Here is a 26833-nt window from a genome sequence, read left to right as displayed (position 1 = left end):
TCAACAAACCTATCTGAAAAAAACTTAATATTTGCTGGAAGGATTCGAGGAAACGAGAGACGACACTTGACCGTTTCTCTGTCTTTGTTGAATTCGCACCTTTCATTCGAAGGAATAGGGTAGGCGTAGCGCGGGCATAGATTGTATTCGATAGTTCGCACGGAGACCAATGAATAATATACCGGGAGATTTATAATTATATTTTTGAAAAAGAAATTATTGAATGATAGCGAAATTTCATTAATTTCAGTTACCAACGTTCGGAAATAAGTTGCTTGTTATTAGGAATTCAACTATAATAAGACTACTGGGAAAATGAACTGTAACATCTCCCCCCTTTCGTCAAAGTATATTTCTAGGAAATTTTCAAAAGAAAACATGGGAAACTAGAATTATGTAAATGAATTATATGACACTACCAGAAGACAAAAAAAATTATAACATACAAAAAAAAATCACTAATACAGTTGTCGAAGACTTCCAAGACTATTTCAACTATAAATAAAAGGTTAGTCTAAAGGTACTTCTATGACGCCGAAAATATCCTAAAGAATCTCGTAAGAGCAAAGGGTCAAAGAGTAAAACAAAGTAAAACTATATCCGACAGCACTAACATTGATTTAGCTACTATTGATATGATTACGATTCGGATTGATCGTCGCTCATATTTTCGCTGTGGTCTTCACCTTCATTTCTATCAGGCTTTAAGTCTTTAGAATGCCGAACTCCTATATGTTTACCCTGTAAGTCTTTCAACTCGTATGTCCAGGGGCTCAGTCGCTGATGAACGATGCATGGTCCAACAAATTTTGGAGTTAACTTAGAAGAGAAATAAGCTGATGAATTGGATTGTACATAATTTCTTCGCCAAACACGCTGACCAATATCATATTTAACATCACGTCTACGCAAATTATATCTTTCACGACTCTTCTCGAAGGCATTGGTAAGACGAATTCGGATATCCTCGAACAGTTTAGAAAACTCTAATGACCGATTAATAGGGGAAGATTTGATATTTTCTCCGTCTTCTAACGATAAATCTCTATGGTTGTTTCCGTTGAGAATGATTTCTCTACCAAAATTGGTAAGGAAAGGAGTCACTCCAGTGGTCTCGCTCTTGGCAGTTCGAATAGCACATGCAACCTTATGTAGGTAAAGATCCCATGAACGGTGATTCTCTTTCACGTAGGATGCTAACATGGTCTTGAGAGTTCGATGTTGTCTCTCACATGCATTTGCCTGTGGATGATAATTTGCTACTCGCAAGAGTTTAATACCATACGATTTCATTAACGTCCCGAATTCTTTGCTCACAAATTGTTTGCCGTTATCCGTTACCAACGTATGAGCAACGCCAAATAATAGAAATACATGTTCTTCAAGAAGTTTGCAAATCGTTTTCGAATTTGCTGATCGCATCGGTTGAAAGATACAAAATTTGGAAAAGTAATCTTGCACACTCAATATATACATAAAACCATTATTCGACTTTGGCAGAGGGCCAACTATGTCGACTGAGACTAATTCCCATGGATATCGAAGCTCTGGTCTACCACAAACAAATCTTGCACGAGCGGACATACCTTGAAACGTCTGCCTTGAGTTTTGGCCAGTAATACCTTTCGCTTATGCGATTGTATGTTTTATATACCCCGAGTGTCTTGAGGGTAGGGGCATCGTGGTATGTTCTGATGATGTCTGATCGTTCTTCCTTGGGAACTACTTGTTTCCACTCGTATTGGGAACCAGTTAGGTTGGAGTAGGGAGTAGCAATATATTTGTATAACTTATTATCCAGTATACGCCACAAAGGATATCGCAGTGGGTGTTCTTGGACCAATTTCAATTGTTTGATGTACCACGTATCCTTATAATCTGGCAAAACGTATTCAGGTGACACGGTACTTGAGTCAATTAAATCGATGGCAGGAACTGCACGAGATAACATATCCGGAACGATGTTATCACGACCCTTTCTATGAATTATTTTAAAATCAAATTGCTGGAGGCGCAAAATCCACCGAGCAAGACGTCCACTAGGCTGTGGTAGATTGTATAACCACGTCAAACTATGTTGATCGGTAATGACCAAGAAAGAATACCCTTCCAAATAGGCGCGTAGCTTTTCTACTGACCACACTATTGCCAAACATTCTCGTTCGACCGTGCTGTAATTTCTTTCCGCTCTTGTTAGGGATCGGCTAATGTAAGCTATTACGTGTTCTTCGTCCTCTGATCTCTGAGTGAGTACAGTACCGATGCCATAACCACTAGCATCTGTTCGTAACTGAAATGGCTTAGAAAAATCAGGACAGCTGAGGATTGGTGCAGATACAAGATGGTCTTTCATTTTACAAAGGGAAGCTTCGCATAGTTCTGACCAAACGAACTTTTTATTTTTCCTCAATAAATCTGTCATTGGAGCAATGGTAGAGGAGAAATTCGGGATGAAACGCCTGTACCAAGAAGCGGTACCTATGATCTGACGAACCTCGGAGACATTTTTGGGAGAAGGAATATCCAAAATAGCTTTGACCTTTTCCGGATCTACGTGCAGTCCGCAGCTATCGACAACGTACCCCAAATACCTTCATTCGGGTAAACAAAATCGACATTTTTCGCGAGACAATGTTAGACCAGCGTTTACAATTTTCTCAAAAACCGTTTCTAGAACTTCCAAGTGCTTTTTGAAAGAGTCGGAGACAATCACGACGTTGTCTAAATATACAAAAACATAGGGCTCGAGTTCTGGTCCGAGTACCCTGTCCATTAGCCTCTGGAAAGTTGCTGGAGAATTGGATAAACCGAATGGCATCCTTTTGAAGTGAAAGAGTCCCCTACCCGGTATAGTAAACGCGGTATATTCCCGAGAATCTTCAGCAATTGGAACTTGAAAAAAAAGCAGATTTCACATCAACTGAACTGATGTATTTAGCATTTCGAAGTCTATCGAGTATCGCGGAAATAAATGGGATAGGATAGGCGTCCTTTTTAGTAATTTTGTTGAGCTGCCTATAATCGACACAGAATCTATAGGACCTTTTTTCCTTTTTAGGAACCATAACAACCGGAAAGGAAAACGCAGAATTGGATGGTTCAATAATATCGTATTCCAACATATGCTTAACCTCTTCGTCAATCAAATTTTGAATAACGGGAGATACACGATAAGGACGTAATTTAATTGGATCGGGTTTTGTCAGTATTATTTTATGTTCCGTTAGTGAGGTTTTACCCAATATTCTCATTTTTGAAAAATATTTCTCGATCAGGTTCGAAAGTGCCAAGGATTGTCCCGCAGTAAGATTACTTTGGATCGAAACTTTGTCAAGAAATGCCGAATTTTCAGGTTCACTTCGATTGAATGACCATGAGGAATTATTAAAGTCTGGAATAATTTCCATTGACAACCAAAAATCCATACCTAAAATTAACGAACAAGGCAATTCTGGAACTATCAATAACGGTAAAGTACAAACCCGATTTTCTAACTGAATTGGTAAACTTACAGTTCCTATGATTTCACACGATTCGTTATTTGCTATTTTACATGAAGCTACTTTGGTATGAGAAGGTTTCAGACCGCATGCGCTAATTATATCCCACCCATGTCTACCCAAGACAGTGCGGTTAGCTCTCGAACCTAACAAACCTTTCATTTCCACTCCAAAAATGTTAACGTTCAAATAAGGACGATTGTCTCCTTGACAACTAGCGAAAATTTACGATAAAACCGGAAGAAGCCTATTCAATACCTCACTGTTAGAGGACGATGTACTGGCCATAGATTTAGTAACCAAACGCATCGTATGACCTACCGATGGGTCGGCACGGCATTTCCCGAACACGTTGGACAATTACGTACAGTAAAGTTTTCTTTTACACAACGAAAACAGCGTTTGATAATAGACTGAGGACATGATCTACGAAAGTGCCCTTTTTGACGACAGTTGTAACAAGTCACAACTTTTGTTGAAGGAGAACTTGAAGTTATTCCCGAAGTAGTGGGTCTATCCGATCTTATTGAAAATCTACCATGACTTGCTGATTCCCCTGGGTGAGAAATAGTAGTAACCCTTGTATTAGGACGGTGATACTCTAATCCCGGTTCTACCGAGTTACGAGGATTCACAGGTGGTGCATAATATTCTTGAACACTAACATGTGCTTCCTCAATCTCACGACCTATCATAATTAATGAATCAATTGAATTGATAGTTTTGCCTGCCAACGCGAGCTGTATATGTGGTTACATCATACTGCGAATGAAATTAACTCGACTCGCCTCCTTGGGTTTTTGAGAGAGTTTACTATATAACCCTTCCATGTATGCTATATAGATCACTACTGATTCGTTATCACCCTGTGTCCTATGTCTCAGAATATTCATTATACAATCTTCATAGTTTCTTGGTAAAAGAGTGGCTCGAAGGGTTTCACAAAAATGTTTATAATTCTTTATTTTATTTTTAATAAAATGATACCAAACCGAAACATCCCCGGATAATAATTCAGAAACGGAAGTAAGCATGCATTCTTCCGAAATGTACTATTCGGAAATGTAGAAATGTAGAAGTACCATCGAATTTAATATTCCATTTACTAACATCCACGAAGCGTGTGTTAGAATCTGAATGACCAACGGAAAAGTATGAACCTGTTGTGACGTTTACTTGTTTTTGTAAATAAGTGAGCTTCTGATCAATAGTTGTTGTATCCGAATGAAACAAAGTTGAACTTCGCTGAAAATCATTCGTTTCCGTACCAATTTTATTTTTTTGTGAGTTTTCTTGACCTAAATCAATCAAGTCCTCATCTAGTGTCGCAGATGAAAGTACTGACTCTAATTCGAGATCAAGTAAGGATTGCAATTCAGTGTTTCCAACAGTTTTCTTAATTCCCGAAGCCAGATTCGTAGTTTTATTTTTATTAGAATCGGAAAAAGGAGAAAATTTCTCTAAACTATTCAATAGATCTTTACATAGATCCATTAAATTATTTTTTTCTTTCAAAAGAGGTTCATTCAAATCTGAGAGAAATTCCAAACGACCCTGTACATGAATCAGTCTGGATTTAATTCTCTTATATTCGTTAGATCTATTAGTCAGGTCAATATCTTGAATGTGTTCTAGTAATTCGGATAACTTGATTTGACAGATTGACAGTTAGCGAGAACTTTCAAACCTAACCGTACAATTTCTTATTATTCCCATCTTTTCTTTTCTTACCGCTTCTCTTAAAATATCTCGTTTGGACTCAACCGTTCCGTTACCTAACTCATAAACCCTACTCAACAATTCCCAAGTCAATTCATCACTTCGCAACCGATTAATATCCATGGTAAAATTTACAAAATAATTATATACAATCGAACGCTAACACTACAAATATTTCACCCCCTCCCAAAAAAAAAGTGGAAAAACAATATTGGACCAAAAAAAATTTTTGTTCTTCCCCCTATAACCAATCTTCCACCGAAACACGTTTATTATACAAAACAAACTTCGGAGGAAAGGTATAGAGGTAGAAAAAAACCGTAAATAAATTCCCAAATATCCAGAGATTGCTAACACAAAAAGAAATGAAAAAAAAACCTTGATAAAAAAAAAAGATAATATCGCTGGAACTGGCTTTTCAACGAATCGAACAAAGAATGCTTCAGGACAAATTCTAAATTGAAAACAGCACAGCATGAAAAATATTCGCAATAGGTGAAATAGAAAAACATGAATTCTGATTATACGAACTGATATGTGGAGCTGTACCCAAAAAAAAATATATGAAAAAATAAACCACGATGGGTCTAGTTATTAAATTGGGCACTAGTTATTAAGTTGGGCACTAATTATTACGTTGGGCACTAATTATTACGTTGGGCGCCAGTTGTTATGGGGGCAATTCCAATTTGAGCCTTCATCTACAATGAGATGAAAACGATTCTATAAATATCTGACATTATGCTGCATTATTGTTTCTTGACCAAAACCAGCCTGCTCACTCAGTGGTGTGGGCGTGGGAACTCAAAAGAAAAGAAATGTTATATAAAATAAAGGGGCGCCACCCGTTTAATACGGTTTTGTGTCGCCAAGAAACTTACTTAAACGGGAAAGAAATATAATCGACAATTATAAATAACAACCGATCATAAATAATCAACACTTAATGTCCAATAAAAAGAATTGATTTACTAGATATCCCTTAACCAATACAAGTTGATAACTATGGTTGATAACTGACAACATATCGTTCATATATGAATCTCCAAATATAGCTATAATTGGCTCACAAAATAAAACTATTATTATGACATAAGAAAATATGGTCTCATTCATTCATCTCATTCAGGTGATAATAATATGTTTATAATTAAGGAAGAGCCTGCACTGGTATTTCTTGGTTTTTGCAGTATCGTAGCAGCAATCCCAGCGGTAGAAATTATAGATAAACAATGAAGAAATACTCGCTTACCGGACGTATCCTTCTTGCAATATTGTATTAAAAAAATAGACCAAATAGTCCTCACGAATACCGATCCTACGACAATACTTCGGATCTTAGCTTGGCGGGACTTGAGGACTTCTCCTATTTCACCCAGACAATCTATCGTCGAGCAATAAATCGAAAGTGATCTATGGTGCATTCAAGGAAATGAAAAATCCAAAACTGGAACCCTAAAAATTATACCATTCGAATCTTAGCATATAACACAACAAGGGAGATGAATAGTTATTTTCAATGTTTGTTTTTGCCTTATCTCAATATTAGAGGGTTCATTTACTCAATAGTAGGTTTCCAAAAGAAAATGATAAGACACAAACTTTCCTTCAGTAGAGTTCAGTGCATAAATCCATAGAAGCAGAAGATTTCAGGATTGGTATCAATTGGAGCATCAAACTAATTCCTATATGATGATTTATGTCTGCAATAATCCTCAAAACGACAAAACTTTATAACAATACCAAGTCGTTGATTTCCAGTACACTCGCTTACTGACTGAATGTCCTATTTTCACTGTGCACCGAGAATTCCAAAATTCGAGGGACGAATGATCAACAAACCTATTTGAAAAAAAACTTAATATTTGCTGGGAGGATTCGAGGAAACGAGAGACGACACTTGACCGTTTCTCTGTCTTTGTTGAATTCGCACCTTTCATTCGAAGGAATAGGGTAGGCGTAGCGCGGGCATAGATTGTACTCGATAGTTCGCACGGAGACCAATGAATAATATACCGGGAGATTTATACTTATATTTTAAAAAAAAAAATTATTGAATGATACGGAAATTTCATTAACTTCAGTTACCAACGTTCGGAAATACGTTGCTTGTTATTAGGAATTCAACTATAATAAGACTACTGGGAAAATGAACTGTAACTTTTTGTAGACTTTTTGTTTTAAGTATCCCCATAAGAAATAATCTAGAGGTGTTAAAGGTCTGGAGAACGAGGAGGCCATCGAGGATCCGTATTTCGTCCTAACCATTTATTACGAAATGTCCTATTCAGCCACTGAGAAACATTTCTAGTAGAATGGGCAGGACATCCGTCATGTTGGAAACATAACTTTTCCCGTTCTTCTAATACCATATCATCCAAAAACTCTCCTATTTCAGTTTCCGAAAAGTTCAAGTACCTGTCACCATTCAAATTCTCGCGAATGGAAAACGAACCTTATAATTTATTATTTAATATACCACATATCTGACCACCAACTGCAATTTTATGATGATAGAACCCCATTTGTTGTAAAAGTAGATTCATCTTCAAACAGAATACATTGATGAAAATCACGTTGTTCTTCTATTTCACTCTGAATCCACATGGAAAAATCATATCTCAAATCATAGTCTCTTTCTTGAAATGTACAAATTAATGTAGGTTTGTAAGCATGTTACTTATGTTTCTTGAGAAAACGCTTCACAGAGGTTTTTTTATGCCGGTATAATCACTAATTTCTTGGGTGGACCTTCTAGGATTTTCTACTACTGCTTGAAGTACGCCAAGCTGGTTTTCTTCTGTGCATACAGGTTTCGTACGCTCCGTATTATGTTTATATTCTAGTGAGCCGGTCTGTTTGAAATTCTTCAAAATTCCACTTACACTTGAATAGCAAATTTGTCTGGATGCCGCTCGTTGAAAATATTTGCAGCTTCGCTCATTTTTTATAACTATCACCACAGATTAAAACTAATTCTGCCTTTTCAGTTAACGTCAATAATACTGGGCGAGGCATTTTTAATTAAGGACAAATATGAAAACGTTTTACAGGCAAGTTTTTGTTCATGGCTATCCGCGATAGATTATGGATTGTTTTTTAATATCTGTTCTAGTTGAGGCATTGTTGCCAGAAGTAAAGAATTTTTATATTTTTATTGACAGTTTATTCATATGAATATTTAGTCAGTAAAGTATTTGCCTCGTTAAAAAGAGTATTTGTTATAATCTAGAGTTCTGTTAAATATCCTTGCAATAAACATGAAGTTGACGGTCACCTAAAAAAATACAAATTCAAGTAAATTTCACAAATACACTTCAATTTGATTAAAAATACTCCAAACTGATTTGATTGTGGCTACTCCAAATACATATCAAATCGAAATTGTAAATATACGTATCATAAGGGGGTAATTAAAAATTTTCCAAAAGAAAATAAAATCGAATAGTAGGCCATGACTCCGTATCTGAACATAACTTTCAATTCCAAGCAACTTTTCTCTTCAACATATTTCTATATATTTTTAGAAATAAGGGTACTTTACTCTTGAACGAACTTTAAATTTTTTTTATCCTGTATGGTGTTTGTCATAAAGCTATTTTAAGTACACTAGGTATAGTTTTGAAACATGCACCAACTTTTGTCGAGAATAAAAGTTTCCCATTTGTTGCAGTGGACCACACTGCATATACCGGTTTTAATCTTCAGTTAGGTGAAAGAAAAATATACCTAATATTTAGTATAGAGTGGGTAATAACACATCCCATTATTTGTCGGTGGTTTTGTTCCAAGTGTTTCCAGTGTATCTTATATTCCAATCATAAATCAGACCTTTTCTTTGTAAATAAAGTAAATAAAGTAAATAATGAAATGACAAAATATTTCTGAATCAAAAATTAATCCCTGCTGAAAATGTTTTTTTCTCCAACATCTTCTCAACATATTCTGTGAGTTCAGGAAAATTATACTTAAAACGTAGTCGATAGATTAAACTTCAATTATTAAATGCTGCGATATATATTTGTCGATGAAATAGAATGAATTTGAGGAAAAAAATGAAAGAAATTGAAAATTTAGGTGCAAATAGAGGTGCATTACAACGTCGTACACATGTCTATGAAATCAGAAATATACAAAAGTATGTTACACCAATTATGAACAAATGCATCGGACAGAGAAGTTATTTGTACTGAATTATACAACACCTTGCCAGATAAAGTGAAAAATGAAAATACACTAAAAAGGTTTAAGAATGAAGTTGAAAGTTATGCAGTGAGCAAGCCAAAAGGGGAGATACATGAATTAGTTGACAATCCTTGATAGAAAATTAACTGATTACATACATTGATTGTGATACCATAGTTATGGAATGATGTTTCTTATCTTATGTGATATAATATTTTCTTTTTTGTTGCACATTGAATCATTATATATAATAACATCTTAAATTTTCCAATGGGCTTTCGTTATATAATTCAACTATAGATTTCATTTTATTCTTTAATTGCCTCACCACGTACAAACTATCGCGCAGATAGTTTCTGTGGTTTGTGTTTATTGAAGTGCTTTCAATTTTAACTTGTACCTGTACCATATTCATGTCAATAAACTTTCGTTCATTCATCATTAATAAAAAAAAAATATAGGGATTCTTCATTGGTAAAGATTTACGATGACATTAGCATAAAATATGATGTTTAGGTTGAATATGTACGAGTATTGTGCAAATCCAGTCATGGGAAACTATGGAATTCATACTATGCGGAATAGCAGAATATCAAATGAAGTATATGGTTATTAAATATGATGTTGTAGAAATTTTTCAATGGAATGGTAATGTATGAGTATCATTACAAAATATGTTTTGAGAATGAATCAATTCAGGAGTAATTCATTTTTTCGAAATACGTATTCATATAGAATGACATTTGCTATATCACTGATACTAATTTCTGCCTTCTAATCTATACTTTGCTTCCAGTGTTCACCACAATATGAACCTGTGAAATGGAAAGTCATATGTTTGCAAAACAGAAACTGTGAAAGAAAGTTTTTGGCTTTCTACTACTCCATCTGATACAAAAAAATGGATGAAAGAATCTTCCAAAGAAAGGAAGGATTAATCAATTTGAAAATAAGTAACTCTATACATGGATGTGTAGATCATGCAAAGAGGTAACTTTCAGACACAAACTGAAAGAAAGTCCTCCTGAAACAGCTACTTTCATATAAACATTGAATTACACGAAAGAAAAAATTCTTTCGAAACAAATACTTCTATATGAACACTGAATTATACAGAAGATACTTTTCTCTATTCAGTTTGTATATCGAACATTCGTGGAGGAATAAGAATCAGATATCATTCACATGAGTTCTACTTTGAATGAATGGTAATAAATTGTACTCACATGGAACACTGTCACCCTAACTGGTATACACGTGTTTCGCCTTAAGACACTTGCCCTAAGGTTCTTCAGTACCAAATTGGATAACATTATAGAAAATACACACACTTCATTCATGAATTACGATTTTGAATGTCACGGAATAAGCTTGATCTGCTTATGTCATCGATGACATCGTAATAACTTTCTTTCCCAAAAAATTAATCACTCCTAAAAAAAAATATAACCCTTTCAAATCAGAAACTGTGAATTTAGCTATATATTAATGGTATAATAATCAATGGTTCGTTGGTATCGAGTAATATTTCCTTGAAGTGATTAAGCAGCAATAAACTCCATGCCATATTGTCTAAACCGAAACTGTGCAAACAATTGCAAAAAAATATTTTTTCAACTCAATTCAATATTTTTATAAAATAAATATTAAAAACATATTTTTATATTCCTTATGCAGTAGTTGATGATATCACCAATTGAGATTTGGAATTTTTTTGATTTATACCTGTTTTTCAATTGTTTATTACGCGTGTTTACTACTATGTGTCCCTAACCTTTGTTGTTTACAACATTGGAAGTCGATACATGTAATATTTGCCAAAAAGCATTGCCAACTACTTCAAAACGAACGAAGAAAATATATTCCTGACAGTATTTTTTCATGTTGATATAAAAGTTACTGATAAAGAAAATATATTCCTAACAGTATTTTTTCATGTTGATATAAAAGTTACTGATAAATGTGTTTTCCGTAATACAAATAATGCAATGTAGAATCTATATACATACAAAACTTATTAATACAATTCACTGCCAGATTTTCACTTTGAAAGGGTTGAACCACGATAAGTGTTCCGCTAGACCATAGTTTCCTCGATCAATTAGTTAATGATATCACTAATTGAGATTTGGAAAAATTTTTGTTCATACCTGTTTCTCAATTGTTCATTACGCGTGTTTACCACTATGTGTCCCTAACCTTTGAGTATCGCCGTTTCTCTCTGACTTATACGCTGCATCGGCCTCTTTCTGTCCTGAATCATTATTTATCATTTATTTTGAAAACGATCAACTTTATTTAAATTTTGACAGAGAGCAATGTTATTTTTGATTGCATTGTCTACAATTATTTCTCTGAAATCCATTCTACAATAGTTAACAAACCTTGTAGCGGAACACATTCGAAATATATTCTGATTATCAAACCATAATGTTCATCAAATTCTCAACGAAAAATATATTTCCAACTGATCTGAATCTATTTCGATAAGAAAATGCTAAGTTGAATCAATATTCCAGAGGAACGTCGTTTAATGAAACCCCGCAATATTTCTTAGGCTCATTTCCTTCCCCGGAGTGGATCGAACCGCTTTCTGGGAAACTTATAAAGGAGACAAGAGGAACGATGGTGGGTAAGTAAAGGGGATTTATGTTTTAATAAGGCACCAGCCCTGCTAGCACAATTAGCCAAATCTGACTATTCGCATATACCTTGCAGGAGCTACGATCTGGGAAAACAATGTTCTGCTGCAGCAGTCTGGAATTGAATTTTAATGATAAATAACTAACGTGGTTGGAATAATTGAGTTGAGAGTTTATACAAAGTAGCTAGTCGGAGAAATAATTATGAAAAACAAATATTCCTTTATGATTTTTATTTGATGTGCGTGCAAAGTGAAAGCTTGTATAAAATTCAAATGTTCATGGAGTGCATTGTGCGATAAACAAAAACCCTTCGTATAACTCTAGAAAATAATAATATTTGTTTTTGCTTTTCTCTCAAAAATAATAACACCAAGTTATTCACCATACAATTTTGTTTTTGATGGTATAAATCTTGTTGGAAATCGAGTGTTTTCGTAACAGTGTGAGGGAAAACCAACAAATTGTGGAACTCATTCAGTGAAACTGTTGAAAATATATTTTTGCACCGTCACTTTCATTATAAAACTAACCAGGTGGTTTCAAATTCGATCCTCACGATTGCGATCTCGGAAACTATGAGAGATATGAAGATGGTTGATGGTTGGGACAAAGTTGCGCATTTATCTGACTAGTGATATGCCGTTGAGAAAATTCTGAAATTCCGAATAAATCCGTAGATATCCCGAAAAAATAGAAATTTCGAAAAATGAATTTTATTTTTTTCTGGCTTTATTTTTTGAAGGATTCGAAGATGAATAGCATTTACACATCACCACTTTTTCCCTGCTACATAATGATGTTTTCAGATTTACTATTCGACGTTTCGTCTTCCAGCCACCATCATCAACTTTATTTTTTCTTATGGGCGCTACATTCGATTCTTTCTGTTTTGAATAGAACCAGATTCAACCTTTTCAATGATGTATCATAAGTTATCATTCTTTTTCGAAAAATTGAGGATATTAAAAAAAACTCGGTGAGATTTCGATCCAATAAATTAAACATAGTTCGATGTGATTGTCGTCTTTGGGATACAAGTTTGAACACATTTTTGATGTCCTAACACTGTTTTTATCATATTTGTAATTAATTTGTATCATATCTTTTTTTTCTCCATTCGTAAAAGCCATTTTTTCGCCAAAAATTCAATGACTAGTACAAAAACAAGATGTCATTGAGTGTAACAAATTGAAAGTCAAATTTAGAAAAAAGCCTATTATCCAAGCCTATTATGGTAGGAATTAGTTTTTTTAATACCTCCAATTTTTCAAAATAAAAAAAATTTCAACTTAAGATACATCATTGAAAAAGTAAAATCTGATTCTATTCGAAACAGAAAGAATCCAATGTAGTGCTCGTAGCATAAATTAAAGTTGATGATGGTGGCCGGAAGATGAAACGTCGAATATCAATTCTGAAAATTCCATTATGTACCAGGGAAAAAGTTGCAATGTGGAAGTGCAATTTTTTTTCGAATCCCTCGAAAAATAAAGCCAGTAAAAATAAAATACATTTTCCCAAATTTCAGTTTTTTCCTGATATCTCCAGATGTACTCGGAATTTCTCAACGGCATATTGTCAGTCGGATAAATGCGCAACTTTCGCCCTAATCAACCATCTTCGTATCTCTCATAGTTTCCGATATCCCAATGATGAGGATCGAATTTGAAATACCCTGTATACCTACAAAAGATGAATGTAGACATTCTGATGGAATTGGCCGATTCTTGATGATAATATATGACATTTCGTTAACTGTGCAGTGGAAATCACACAAGAACGTGTTATAAGAAAGATTAGAAGCCATTTCCGGAGAAATGTTCCCTCTCAGTGATTACATCTGATGCACATTCTTTTTAATGTTTTTCATCTAGCAATGGAAAGTTTGGAAACAAACCTCTTATATGTATTATTATTGGTCATTATATCAACCACTCGTTCATTGCCATCTATACCTGTGGATGTTGCAGTGACTATACCCTTAGTCTTAGGCCATCGATATATATATATATATATATATATATATATATATATATATATATATATATATATATATATATATATATACCGATATATATATATATTCCGAACCAGAGAACCATATAAACTCCATCAACTTTTGATACTTCATGAAGCTCAGATCGGACCTTCTTTGGACTACTGATGACATATATGGAGCTCCGCCCCTAAGCATACCCTGAAGCTGCTGGATGCCATCCAGAAACAGCCATCTGATTAGAAACACGAACATCACTTGCAACCTTAATAATCTGGAACCTTAATAATCTGGAACATCGAAGAAAGGTTGGAGGTTTGTCTCTTTTTTATGAATACTTTCATGGAAGTTGTTCAAGTAACTTGGCACATTTGATTCCACCAAGAGCGGTACATATCAGAAATACACAACGGACCGTGGCTGCTCCTCGTTTTGAGTTTCGACTTAGTACAACTCGAACTCCACTGTTTGAGAACTCTTCCATCTGGAGGACTGCGTTTATGTGAAACAAGCTTCCTGAGAACGTTTCTTCAAATTGATTTGATCTCCAGCGATTCAAATCTAACCTGAATCGCTACTTTCGTACAGACACCGCTTTCAGTGCACCTTATGTGTGTTTTATATGATATATTGGGTTTATATTGGGGGTGACGCTGCTTTATATTCTTGCAAATTTTGTCAAAATTTTGCATCAGCTTCGATAGTAATCTCTTTGCATTTTTATTCATAGAAATGGGTTGGACTTTATGGAACACATTCTGAATATCCGCAGTGATAGCTGCATTTTTCTCGCTCAATTTAAATAAGATAATAAAAAGGGAATTTAGCAGGTCTGGACCTATCAAAAAACATCATCAAACACAAACCGTATCTTTTCGGATTTGTTTCCGCAAAATGTGATAGATACCAAACATTCATAGTCTACTTCAATACCTCACATTCATAGTCTACTTCAATACATCTTCCGCGGATTTTCGAGCATTTCCGTTTGATATTCAATCTTCGTTCTCTCCGTCTACTTATCACAGATTGTATAATTTGTTATCAATCTAAATAAAATCCTCATATGTTCTCCATTATTTCTGCAGGGTACAATATCTATAACGAATTATTCAAGAATTATATATTGGGTACAACAGGTATTGAATTGAAATCTGTGAATACATGAATTTCGACTTTCTGTAAAGCACGAAATTTTAATATATTTTGGTGACATTCAGAGGTCGTAAGACAAAGACTGTCTTTAATGTTTCATTATATTTAATCAAAAAACAGTTTCAAACTCCAACTTGTTGAAGTTATGAGAAACATCCCTAAATTGAGAAAAAAGTCTTGATTTTCTACTTTCCCATCTTCATACAAAAATAATTGGAAATAGGTTCTCCATTGGAAGACAAAAGAAGGAAAAAAGCAGATAATTTAAAAATTAACTCTATACAAAGATGTGTACTTCTTTTCATTGGAAAATTTCTTCATTTTTTGTATTTTTGTATAAAGATTGAAAAGCAGGAAGGCAAAAACATTTGTATCCCAAAAAGTATTCTATTCTGAAAATATACTCGTTTCAATATAGCCCAAACTCATTGCGAGAAATTAACAAAATGACATCGCTTGTCAGGACTGCCTATTTATGTTCATTTCATTTTGATAGATAAGTCTAGTGCATTCAATTGCTGTAAAACTCTGTTGAAGCTTTCTATACTTGAAGAGGCCAATACTTAATAGTATATAATAATTGACTCTGATATTGGTGAAAAATAATCGAAAAAGTCAAAATAACAACGAAAATAACGTGGCAGGCTGTTGAATAATGCAAGAATCGTAATCACATCATTAATTCGAAAAGCCACACCTCGTCCCAACACATGGCAAAAATTACCGGCATTATGTTCTATAAAGTGTTACAGAGGAAGGAAAACCATGAAGTAGTGGGTAGTTAGCTATGATTTATCGGACTCGAAGGTGAGTGAATCTTTTGTTTTCTACCTTTTATGAGGTTCGGCCAGTTTACGCCGGTATAAGGGCGGCAAAAAGCAGTTAATCATCCGAGTGCCCGCTTTAATTTGGCGGGGCCATAAACTAGATTGAGTGGAGAACATCGTTATACATACCTTGGGAGCTTCTCGCCCCTTGCACATTTCTGACTTTTATACCACCATTCGGATTTTGCGAGAATTTTTGCTATTGCTGACGCAACCTTCAGCTATTAAATTTTATTCGCGCTCAGAGACTCAGAACGGGAAAGTGAAATGTTCTGAAAAACGCTGAAATACACAAACAAGCAAATGAGACGGGGTGAAAGACTTCAGAACGAAAAACAAGCTATTTGAAAAATGATGAAGGATTTTCGAACATTTGATGCCTCGGGCAAATAACCCTGCCGTTGATCACGTAATAGGTAATATAACGAAATAAATATTACGGTCGACATAGAACAAGTGCATTATTTGGAGATATTTTATGGCAGTGATAAGAACTGAAAATAAATGGTGGTGATAATTGGAGTTTTATGTTTCCTCAAAAAGTGAAGTTCTTCATTTACTTGTCTTGAGATCAGTAACTTTGAATTCCACATGAACACTACAATCGGCGGGTTGGCTGTCACTTTCTATACCACTGTGCATGCAGTTTTTGGCGAGTGCATTGGCTTGGGATGTGTGGGTTGAGCAAACCGGCCATCGGATGCCTGCTTCCACGTAGCTCCGCTGGATATGGGAATGACAGAATCACTTGTGGTTCTATCATTTCCTAACTGAATGGCATCCCAACGATGGCTTGATCCGTGCCGAGAGGATGAATGACACTGAGCCTATTAGCTGCCTCTACGGAATTTTCGAGATACCGGGCACCCTCTCGTCATGGCATCGCTATGTCACGATAATACGGGTCTCTGCCGTGATTAACCTTCTTTCCATAGCTACTCGTGGGACTTTTATCGACTCATCGACACATTTTTTCTGACGCTGAGTCTACAGAGGAAATGGATGTGGAGCTTACAACTCCAACTGATCTCCCTGTATATTTAGAACCGCTTGCACTAAATTTTCGAGCGGCCTACGCAGAATCTGTCTCATGTGGAGAAACAAACCCCCCATGAGCAGGTTATCAAACGTTTGCGCTCAAGATATAATTCATCAAAACCAGAGGCAAAAAAGCCCTGCACGGTTGTATCTAAGACATCGTCAGGTGTAGCTGATGTGCAAAAATCCTCATATGGGAAGGTTGTCGCGTGTATCAAGGTGGGAATCTTACACCTTGACTATCCGACTACCTCGTTAATGATGAAACATCAGCAGAGCCGTATTCTTACCATACTCTTACCAATCTGAGCTAATGATTCTGAGTTTCGACGAATCCTTTCATTTCGATACTTTTTAACGAACTTGAATTTTGATGATTCAGTCTCATTATTGATTTTTCATATTATTTCGGTATAACCACATTCTGAACCATATTTAAAAAATCAGTATGACTGTGGAATATTCATACTTTTAAATAAGTTCTGAAAAATTGATGAATTATCCATTCATAGAGTTAAGATGAATTCAGTATTAATACACGTTTCACTATTCGCAACGAGTGCTTTCAATAAATCAATTAATTTCTAGAATATCATTTTTTTTTTGAAAATAAATATCATGAGAAATTGTTATCGTCTTGCCGAATCATATGCTGAATTACGTCAGGTTTCTCATTACAAAAATTTTCCACGAGCAGACAATGTAAAAATTTCTGAACTTTTTCTCATAACATGAATCTCTCGGAATATGTAGTACTTTCTATTCTCAACAAAAACTTCGGTTTATGGTGACAAAGTAGAATTCAAAACTATGAAAACTAGGGCTCAATTTTCTTTAAAAAAAAGTCATGTGGCAGAACCAAATTTGATTTAATTTTGCCAGCGGTGTCGATTGATTTGTTGTGGTCAAACTGGATACCAACAAGTCTTGGAATAGTCAGGTTACTGGAAAAGCAAGTACATATTTTCAGAAACTTGAAGATTCATTTGAATTACACAGCTATACACACTTCAAAGATTGGTTCTGAAAAGTTTTCAAATATTGCTCACATATTGACGGAAAGCCGACTCTAAATTTTTCTTGGGGCAAGAATGAAAAGCACATTAACCACGAATTAGTAAAATTCAAAATCGTTTCACTCGACGACTACCAAAAAACTTCTCTAGATGAAAAACCGAGTTAATTAGAAGTTGTTTGAACACAAACCTTTGAATTCAAATTAGGTAGAATTTATTTCGAATAAAGACAGGTGTGTTTACTTTTCAAACATGATACTTGTAACCCTCCAGCGCAATGGTTCATTTCATTTCATTATCTCTGTGCCTTCGAAGAATTTCTTTCACGAATAACATTAAATTCATTTCATCTCTGCCTATGACAAAAACAGATGAAAGAGAATTCCAAAAGTCATTGAAGTAGAATTTTATGACTTCTCATAAAAAGCTGTTCACAATATAGCTATTCATTAGTATCGGACATTAGTATCTGACATCCTAACAGAAATTTTAATGAATGTAACAAATTTCTATATTCACTAGTTACCGAAAACCATATAAAACCAAAAATTCGTTGAAAGTTAGCACAAGGAAAACACCTAGCGAGAAAAAATTATCAAATGGGAAATATTTGATCATGCACATATCAAAGCAAAGCTTGTCTGTGCAACGGATCGCCTTCTAGAACCTTATTTTAGTTTGATATTCATGGATTGAGCCTTCTTGTGATTGTGATTTCGTAAGAGGAAATGTTATAGCCTCTACTTTAAGGCTTGTCCTTCAGGAAAAGTTGGGTAGTTCAGCTTAGCATTATTGATCAGACATCAGCGCGGTCAGCTGTTAAAAATAATGAGCTCTTAGGTTCTGGTTTCATTTCAGTTTTTGTTCAACTCCTTATTAAAAATCATTTTCATTACAGATTACGTTAACTCATTTACAAATCAGCGTTTCTATAATTTTTACTATTCCTTTTTGCTTATTTGTTTTCAGAAATTACTTTTGTTGTTAACAACAATGAAAGTCCGTATTTGTAATATTCGCCAAGAAGCATTACCAACCACTTTGAAACGTACGAAGAAAATTCAATTCTGAATGCATTTTTTTATGTTGATATAAAAGTCACTGATAAATGTATTTTTCGTAATACAAATACTGCAATGTAGAATGTAAATTCATACAAAACTTATTAATACAGTGCAATCAGTTAGTAATGAGTCATGACTATATTTAACTTTTTTTTTCCGAAAGTTATAACCATATTTCGTGCATATTGAAAATAACAGAGGTCATATTTGGTATAAGATAGTTCATGAATGTATGAATTGTTTTGTGGTTGAAACTTGGACTTCTAGAAAGAGTTGGAATTGATTAATTACAAAATTTACAATATCTGAATAACAACCAAATTGTTCCTGTTCTTACTTGATACTCATGAGAAGTCTCTAGGAATGAATGGTTTGTGATAATCAATAATTACATATTTCCACTTGTGAATTGAGGAATGTATACTTTTTTTTCAGTCGGCAAACATAGTCTAAAATTAATTATCTCATTGGATTGTAGCTAATAACTTATGTTTCTAGAATATTTTGTTATCAGTCACGATTGAGAAAGCTATCGTATAGTAAAATACTGTTTTGTAGACTTTTTATGATGAAAATCTCACAGTAAACTAGATTAGTAAGTTCTGCTACGTGTATTTGTCAAGTATAGGCCACTTCCGTTCAATCATCCATCAAAGGTATACTTTTAAAATTTTGGTTTTCAGTCTGCAGAATGGGGTAACAACATAGCAATTATACACTTCAATGGAACTTTGTATAATCAGAATGATCAGCTATTCAAAAAAAAATTATAATGATAATAGTAGTGACTATTACTCGATCCTCGGTCCCTTCATCTCACTATTGCCATTATCTGTTGTGCTCAGAAATACTCGAAGATATAATTGTGACCGGAAACAGGAGGCATAAGGTCACTCATTTGTTTTATATGAATGAGCCTAACCTTTATACCTCTGAAAAAAATGGATTTCCATCAGTTTTCAGAAGATGTGTATCTCGTAGATTCTTTACTATTCAGATGCTGGAGAGACGTATACTTCCTTACCTTAGGAGGAAGAAACGCCATTCACAAGCGGTAACAGCAGTGAAGAACTTTCTCTCTGCGGCAACAATCAGCACAAACTCTGACAGATTTGGTCGTCCGAACTGTCGGGGAAAAACAAAGTTGTTGCTAGGAATATGCTTGCCGTTCCAGTTTCACTCTACTCGTTTGAAATAGTGAAGTGGTTTCGAGAGGTGCTGTTTCAACTCGACGTGAGGTTCCGAAAAAAGAATGCATCTTCATGGGAGTTTGTATTCCAAATCATCTATTTAACAGTTGTCTTCCTTTCGACAACAGATAGACCGTGGACTTTTGAGTTTGGACTGTCTGCATAACTGAATGATACCAGATGGAGCCTGCGAAATCATCAGGAGTTCGGATCCCCTTATCTGCATGATCCGCGACTATGAGAGAGCCGGAGTTGAAAAATTTCTCTTTAAGGTAGCCGCTCGAGCAAAAAGGCCCACATGAAAGCTACAGTGCCACCACACAAGAAGAAGCTAACGCATGAGGTCTTCTTCAACAACATTGAACACCACGGCCTACCATAGCACCTGATCTTCGCTTTCCTCCAGTCGATTGGGCTGAGATCCGAAACTGAGGAGTTCAACAAGGCATGCCAGAATGGTGTCTTCAACTTGTCTACCGCAGTTACGTCATGGGTGTAGTGTGAAGTTTTCTGACACGAGGTCAGAACCTGCCGTGAGGCGCTTGAGATCTCAATCCACTTGCTGTCATCATGTCCAGCATATCTCAGCCTATATTCATCGCCATAATGTAGCCCTTAGAGTGCTCTATCATCATCTACGTTACTGAAACGGTATTGGCGAGATACCGGTGTTGCCCTACGCACCGGGCGATATTGAATTCGTTGTGGAAAATGATAAGTGCTAAATTTGTCAGAACTATCAATTTTCCATCCCCAGCATACAAGCTAATAAGCATTATGTGGTTCTTTCAGGCCATCAGAGGAAAATGATTTTCGTCGTAGAGATTTCAGCTCCTAGTGAAAAAAATATCGTAAGGGAAAATGGACGAAATATCGAGATGTTCTACTCAAACTCCGCAGACTGTATGAAGCTTACTTTGAGATGATTGTTCTGATTATTGAAGTTCTCTTGTATCTCAAGATCATGCCGACTTGCCGCACGAAGGCAGACATCTTGGCCGGTCAATTGCAGAAATATCATTCCTGGATATGAACCTGAATATGATTACCACCTCTAAGCGAATGGCAACGAAATTATGTATCAGTCTTTATATTTCAACATAACAGTACCTGACTGTATGTTATGTGCTAGATCAAACTTTGACTTCAATTTTTCTTGCTCATTATTGGACTAATTGAACTACTGAGAGTTTAATTTGTTTTACTGAACTGACCTATGGAATTATAAAAATAGTTCAGTCGCTTTGTACACAGCTAACTACACATGTTTAATTTTTCAAGTTTTTAATTGTAAAATAAATGTATAAGCTGAGTATGCGGTACGACCTCCTGAATACGATGCACGTTCAGAATTCATATTGCATTTTTATTATTATCTTCCTCACCCACCTTCCCGGCTCAAGTAATAGACTCATCAAATTCGCTTGTCATTTGTTTTCCGCTTCCGATTTTTTGTGACATTCTCATTTTAATGAAGGCGCTAGCGGCCGAATGACTTGGGCTCCTACACTACAGTTCTCATGAACGCACTAACAGAAGCACCAACTGTGCAACATTGCCTGTCTTCAACATTTCGCTTCCATTTGATCTGTTGTAATCATACGATGAAGTATGATTCATTGCAAACTGTCCAAGTACTTCAATTTTGATGCTACGTTCAGTAATCTTGGCTGATTCCTTTTTTTATTGGCGAACTTACACGTGACTTACATTTCCCTCCAGGTGTCTCTGGTTAAATACTTTAGTTGTTCTTAAGAAACACCGATCTTCTCTACCATAATTCGAAATCATTTTCAAACGTTCTGCTGGGTTGTACACTATTGTTGAAGATAAAAGTTTTGTTTCACGTGTACAACGTATCGAAATAAAAATCAAATGTATTACACGACAGTTCTCATGGACGCACTCAAAGAAGAGTATCGTTTCCCGTCTTAAAGTAAAAAATGCAATGCAAAACTATCTCTCAAAAGCGAATGTTTCAAACGACCGTTTTTGTTACTTTTACTTATCAACTAAGTCAAATTTTTTCAGGTACGAAGAGCCTCAATATTAATGTTACGATGGTAATTAGAATGTTTTTTAACATTTCCTGAATTGTGATGCACTGTTTGGAGCCTTTGGTGTAGTAATGAATATTACTGGAGTTTGATCCCAACACCAAACCGTTATTTCTAACACCTCTGATCGTGTTTCAATCATCAAGTGATCATCTTCAAGAGAAAGATTGAACTGAATTAATAAAGTGATATAATAATAAATTATTTAATTAATGAGTAATATGTGTATATCAACTAATAAACTAAATTATTAATGAAAAATAAAATATCAATTCAGATAAATAGTGTTTTATTTAATGAACCAAAACTTACTACATCGAATGTAGCCTTGTAGGGTACTATCGAAGTGCTTTTCTTGAGAGCTTTCAGATAAGGTATCACAAGGTTGCCATTCAAGAATGTAAAGTTGGGGTGGCTGGGGACGTGTGGGTAAGTGAAAACAAGCAAGTTATTACATGATTTTGTTTTCCCTTTCCTACTATGGAAGTCGTTTCCAGCAATTGCTTATTTTTTATTTGGTTGCTCAGACAAAGGCATTGTGAATTTTCAAATTGTCACCCTTTATATCCTTGTCTGTTTCATGGTTCTCTGTTTCTTACCTAGCTAAACTACGTTACAGGACATTGGTTCATATGGATACGAGCTTCAAAGAAAACTCATTAGGTACGGTTGTAGCTAATCATCCTAAAAAACATAAGAATCAAGTAATAATCACTTGGGTTGTTACAATGTCCCAAGATAATAAACTAATGATTATCTGTCGATCACGATATTGAAAGATATGAAACACTAAAATTGTTACTAGGATTTGGTATTACAAAATTGGTTTCAGCAAATGCAAGATACAGTGCTGATTTTACTGAGAAATGGTTCAATACTCACATAAAACATTAACGAAAATTTGTTCCGAAACGTCTTCACCTACTCCATTACTTGCTGTACACTGGTATGAACCGCCCTGGTGCCTGTCGACCTTTTCAAGACTGAGAATTGGGGTAACAGCCGTTTGTACGTTATCCGGTAAGAGACTGTGTTTTCGCGACCACGTTATTTTCGGCGGAGGAATGCCTGAGGCTTTGCACTCGAGTTTTATCGAAACACCTTTTTTCACGTCTACGCGACCGTTGGACGTTACGAAGTGTATTCGGGGAGGCACTGAAACAAAAGAAAATATGTTAAATATGTAAACTTCAATTCTATGCACAGGTAGTTCTTTGGATATATTTTCACCTTCGAATTGGGAATCAGTGATGGAAAAATAAAGAATTTCGTCAAGCTGTATATCGTTTTATCAAATATGAGTTGCTCAAAGTTCTGAATAACTAAGGTAGGCATAAAAGTGTGTCACATCAAGCTTCTATTAAAAGTTTCAGATGAAGAAGTAACGTTATCAAAAATGGTCGGTGAGTTCTATACAGGGCGTTCCAACGAAAACTTGACCCCCCCTGTAAGTCAGAAACGGGCGTGTAATCGAAAATTTCAAAGAACACGTCAATTTCTATTCCTAGGGGTACTAATTCTGATAATGGAATCATAGCCGAAAATTCACCTCCCTGGTCAGTAACTACCCCTCCAATTTTTTTCAATGGCATGGGGGGATCCGACTGATACATCGTTTGAAGAGTCTTTCGTCCCACTTTCACTTTTGTGAGTCATTTCGAAATTGGTTCATTCGTCATTGGAAAATTAAATGTTGATCGTTTTATTTGAGAGAAAATATAAAATTCGCTGTCGTTCGTTTTGATGAGGAAATCAACAACAAATAATATCAGTGGAAACAAAACCAACGGATGAATTGTTCAAAATGACCTTCACCTAGTTCCATACTGTCTGCTCTCGAAAGCGTTCTGTACATTATTCAAGATGTCCGGAGTCAGCAATCGGTATTCCCCAACAATCCTCTGTCGCAGGTCTTCTAGATTTGTAGGCTTAGTAGAGTACCCTTTCGACTTCAGGTGTCCCAACAGAAAGAATTCCATCGGTGTGAGATCAGGTTATCTAGCTGACCACTACACTGGATCCCTTCTGTCGATCCAACGCATTGAAAAACGTTCGTCCAAAAACTGTCTCACCCGAACATCAAAATGTGGGGTTGCACCATCCTGCTGGAATATTATTTCACTTTTTACTAAATTTTCATAATTTTTTAAAATTCGTGTGATCATAGGATATACACAGACTTGTAAAAGATATAAGTATGTATATCCATTGAAATTCAATGAAGAATGGTCCAACAATATGATTACGAAGAATGCCGGCCCAGACATTCAATTTTTATGGAGTTTGTGAATGTGTTTCCATCACCAAATCAGGATTCACATCGCTCCAGGAACGACAATTATTTATATTCACTTCACCATTCGACATGAAATAACTATCGTCTTAAAAACATGTATTGTATTATAGGTTTGGGTTGATGGTCAATTTCTCACTGAACACCACACAAAACTGAAGTCGACGATCAGAATTATCTTCGTTCAATTCCTGAACTAGCCTTATTTTGAAAGGATGGAATTTGTAGGCTTTCAAAATCCGAAAACCACTAGTATCTGATACACCAGATGCTCTAGCTACTTGTCTGATAGATTGTCGATTATCCATTTGTACATGTCCTAAAACTGCAAATTCAACTTCATCATTTTTGACAGGACGGGATACATCATGTTTTCTGTTGTGAGGAGACTTATTCATTAACTGTTTAACGTATTGATGACTCACGTTGTGGTCTGCATGATTCGTATTATAAATTCTTGCAGTAGCTTCAGCACATTCATTATTTCGATAATAGGTTGCAACAATTTCCAACCATGTTGGAACACGGTGGACAAGGATGACTGAATAATAATTCGTGAAGAAGTGACAGTGGCCAACTATCTACTTTTTCCTCTGCGACAACTAGATTCAACAAAAACTACCAGTACAGAAAAAACTAACAGCGTCGTCCATTTCAAAACGTTTACCACTAATTAAATGAATTCTACAAATCTAGAAGACCTGCGACAGAGAACTGTTCGGGAATGCCTCTTTCTGACTCCGGACATCTTCAATAGAGTAAGGTACGCTTTCGAAAGTAGACTATATTATTGTATGGAACTAGATAGAGGTAATTTTGAACACTCCATCTGTTGATTGTGCTGCCATTGATATTACTTTTGTTGATTTCCTCAATTAAATGAACCACATCGAGTTTTCTGGTTTTTCTTAAATAAAACGTTCATCATTCAATTTCTCAATAACAAATGAACCAATTTCGAAAAAAATCATAGAGATAATAGAGGGCCAAAGACCTTTCAAATGGTGTATCATGCCATTGAAAAAAATAAAGGGGGTTGTTGCTGGCCGCAGGGGGGTGAAGTTTCGGGTATGATTTCCATAGCAGAATTAGTCCTCCTGAAAATAAAAATTGGCGTGTTCTTTGAAATTTTCGAGTAGGTATACATCTGTTTCTGACTTAAAGGTTGTGTCAAATTTATGCATGAACGCCCTCTATATCGATGCATTAAACTCTTTGGAAATATTATCCAGTATCCTGGGTACACAGTAGAAGCGTGGTGTATCAAAGTTATGTTTTATTAGAAGGAATGATATTTATTGTTTTTTTCATATTCAGATTACGTTAGAAAATCACTTTCGAAAAATTTTGGGTTATGTGTGGTGTGTACCAAGCGGTACATAAGTTATTTTTGGAAAAATTCGAAAAATGGATGTATTCATACGTCGCAATTTACATACAAAACTTCGTTTTGTTATGGAATTGTATTGAAAAAAATTTTTTCATTATAAAATCAAAATTTGACCAATTTTTCTCTAATACTGGCTGAATCATAACTTTCGTGAAAAGTTATTTAAAAAAATATAGAGTTGCATGAGTATATACCGGACGGTTCGACTGAGTATTATCATAAAAACAGACCATGGCTTATGTGTGGTGTGTACCAAGCGGTACATAAGTTATTTTTGGAAAAATTCGAAAAATTGATGTATTCATACGTCGGAATTTTCATACAAAACTTCGTTTTGTTATGGAATTGTATTGAAACAATTTTTTTCCTTATAAAATTAAAATTTGACCAATTTTTCCCTAATACTGGCTGAATCATAACTTTCGTGAAAAGTTATTTAAAAAAATATAGAGTTGCGTGAGTATATACCGGACGGTTCGACTGAGTATTATCATAAAAACAGACCAAAACAAATTTCGAAAACTGAATTCCGAAAACAATTTCATTGTAATTTATTGTCAGTTATTTTTCTCAGGAAGGGATTCTGAAAGACTATGTCATTTCATTGTTGAAGAGAATTTTGAATAGGTCACTGTGGGATTTGGTGTTTTTCATATGGAACCTTATGCTATTTTACAGATCCAACTATCTAAATTTATAGGGAACCTGAGACCAAAATAATCCGCTGCTCTCGATCCTGAATGAACCTACTCAAATAT

At 35.2% G+C, this 26833-nt stretch overlaps 1 protein-coding gene across 1 annotated transcript in view; it reads right to left on the bottom strand.

Moving 5' to 3' along the window:
• Positions 1-26833, bottom strand: part of LOC111506190 (limbic system-associated membrane protein) — a 1118878-nt gene that overhangs the window by 402528 nt on the left and 689517 nt on the right. Inside the window, exon 5 of the mRNA XM_074171774.1 lies at positions 23275-23547. Within this exon, the coding sequence (XP_074027875.1) occupies positions 23275-23547 (273 nt within the window). The remainder of the gene's footprint in view (positions 1-23274; positions 23548-26833) is intronic.

This window comes from Leptinotarsa decemlineata, unplaced genomic scaffold (assembly GCF_025532065.1).
Source record: "Leptinotarsa decemlineata unplaced genomic scaffold, Ldec_3_MD MMD2_tig00000035_RagTag_RagTag, whole genome shotgun sequence".
NCBI lineage: Eukaryota > Metazoa > Arthropoda > Insecta > Coleoptera > Chrysomelidae > Leptinotarsa > Leptinotarsa decemlineata.
This window is presented reverse-complemented; position numbering and strand designations above follow the sequence as displayed.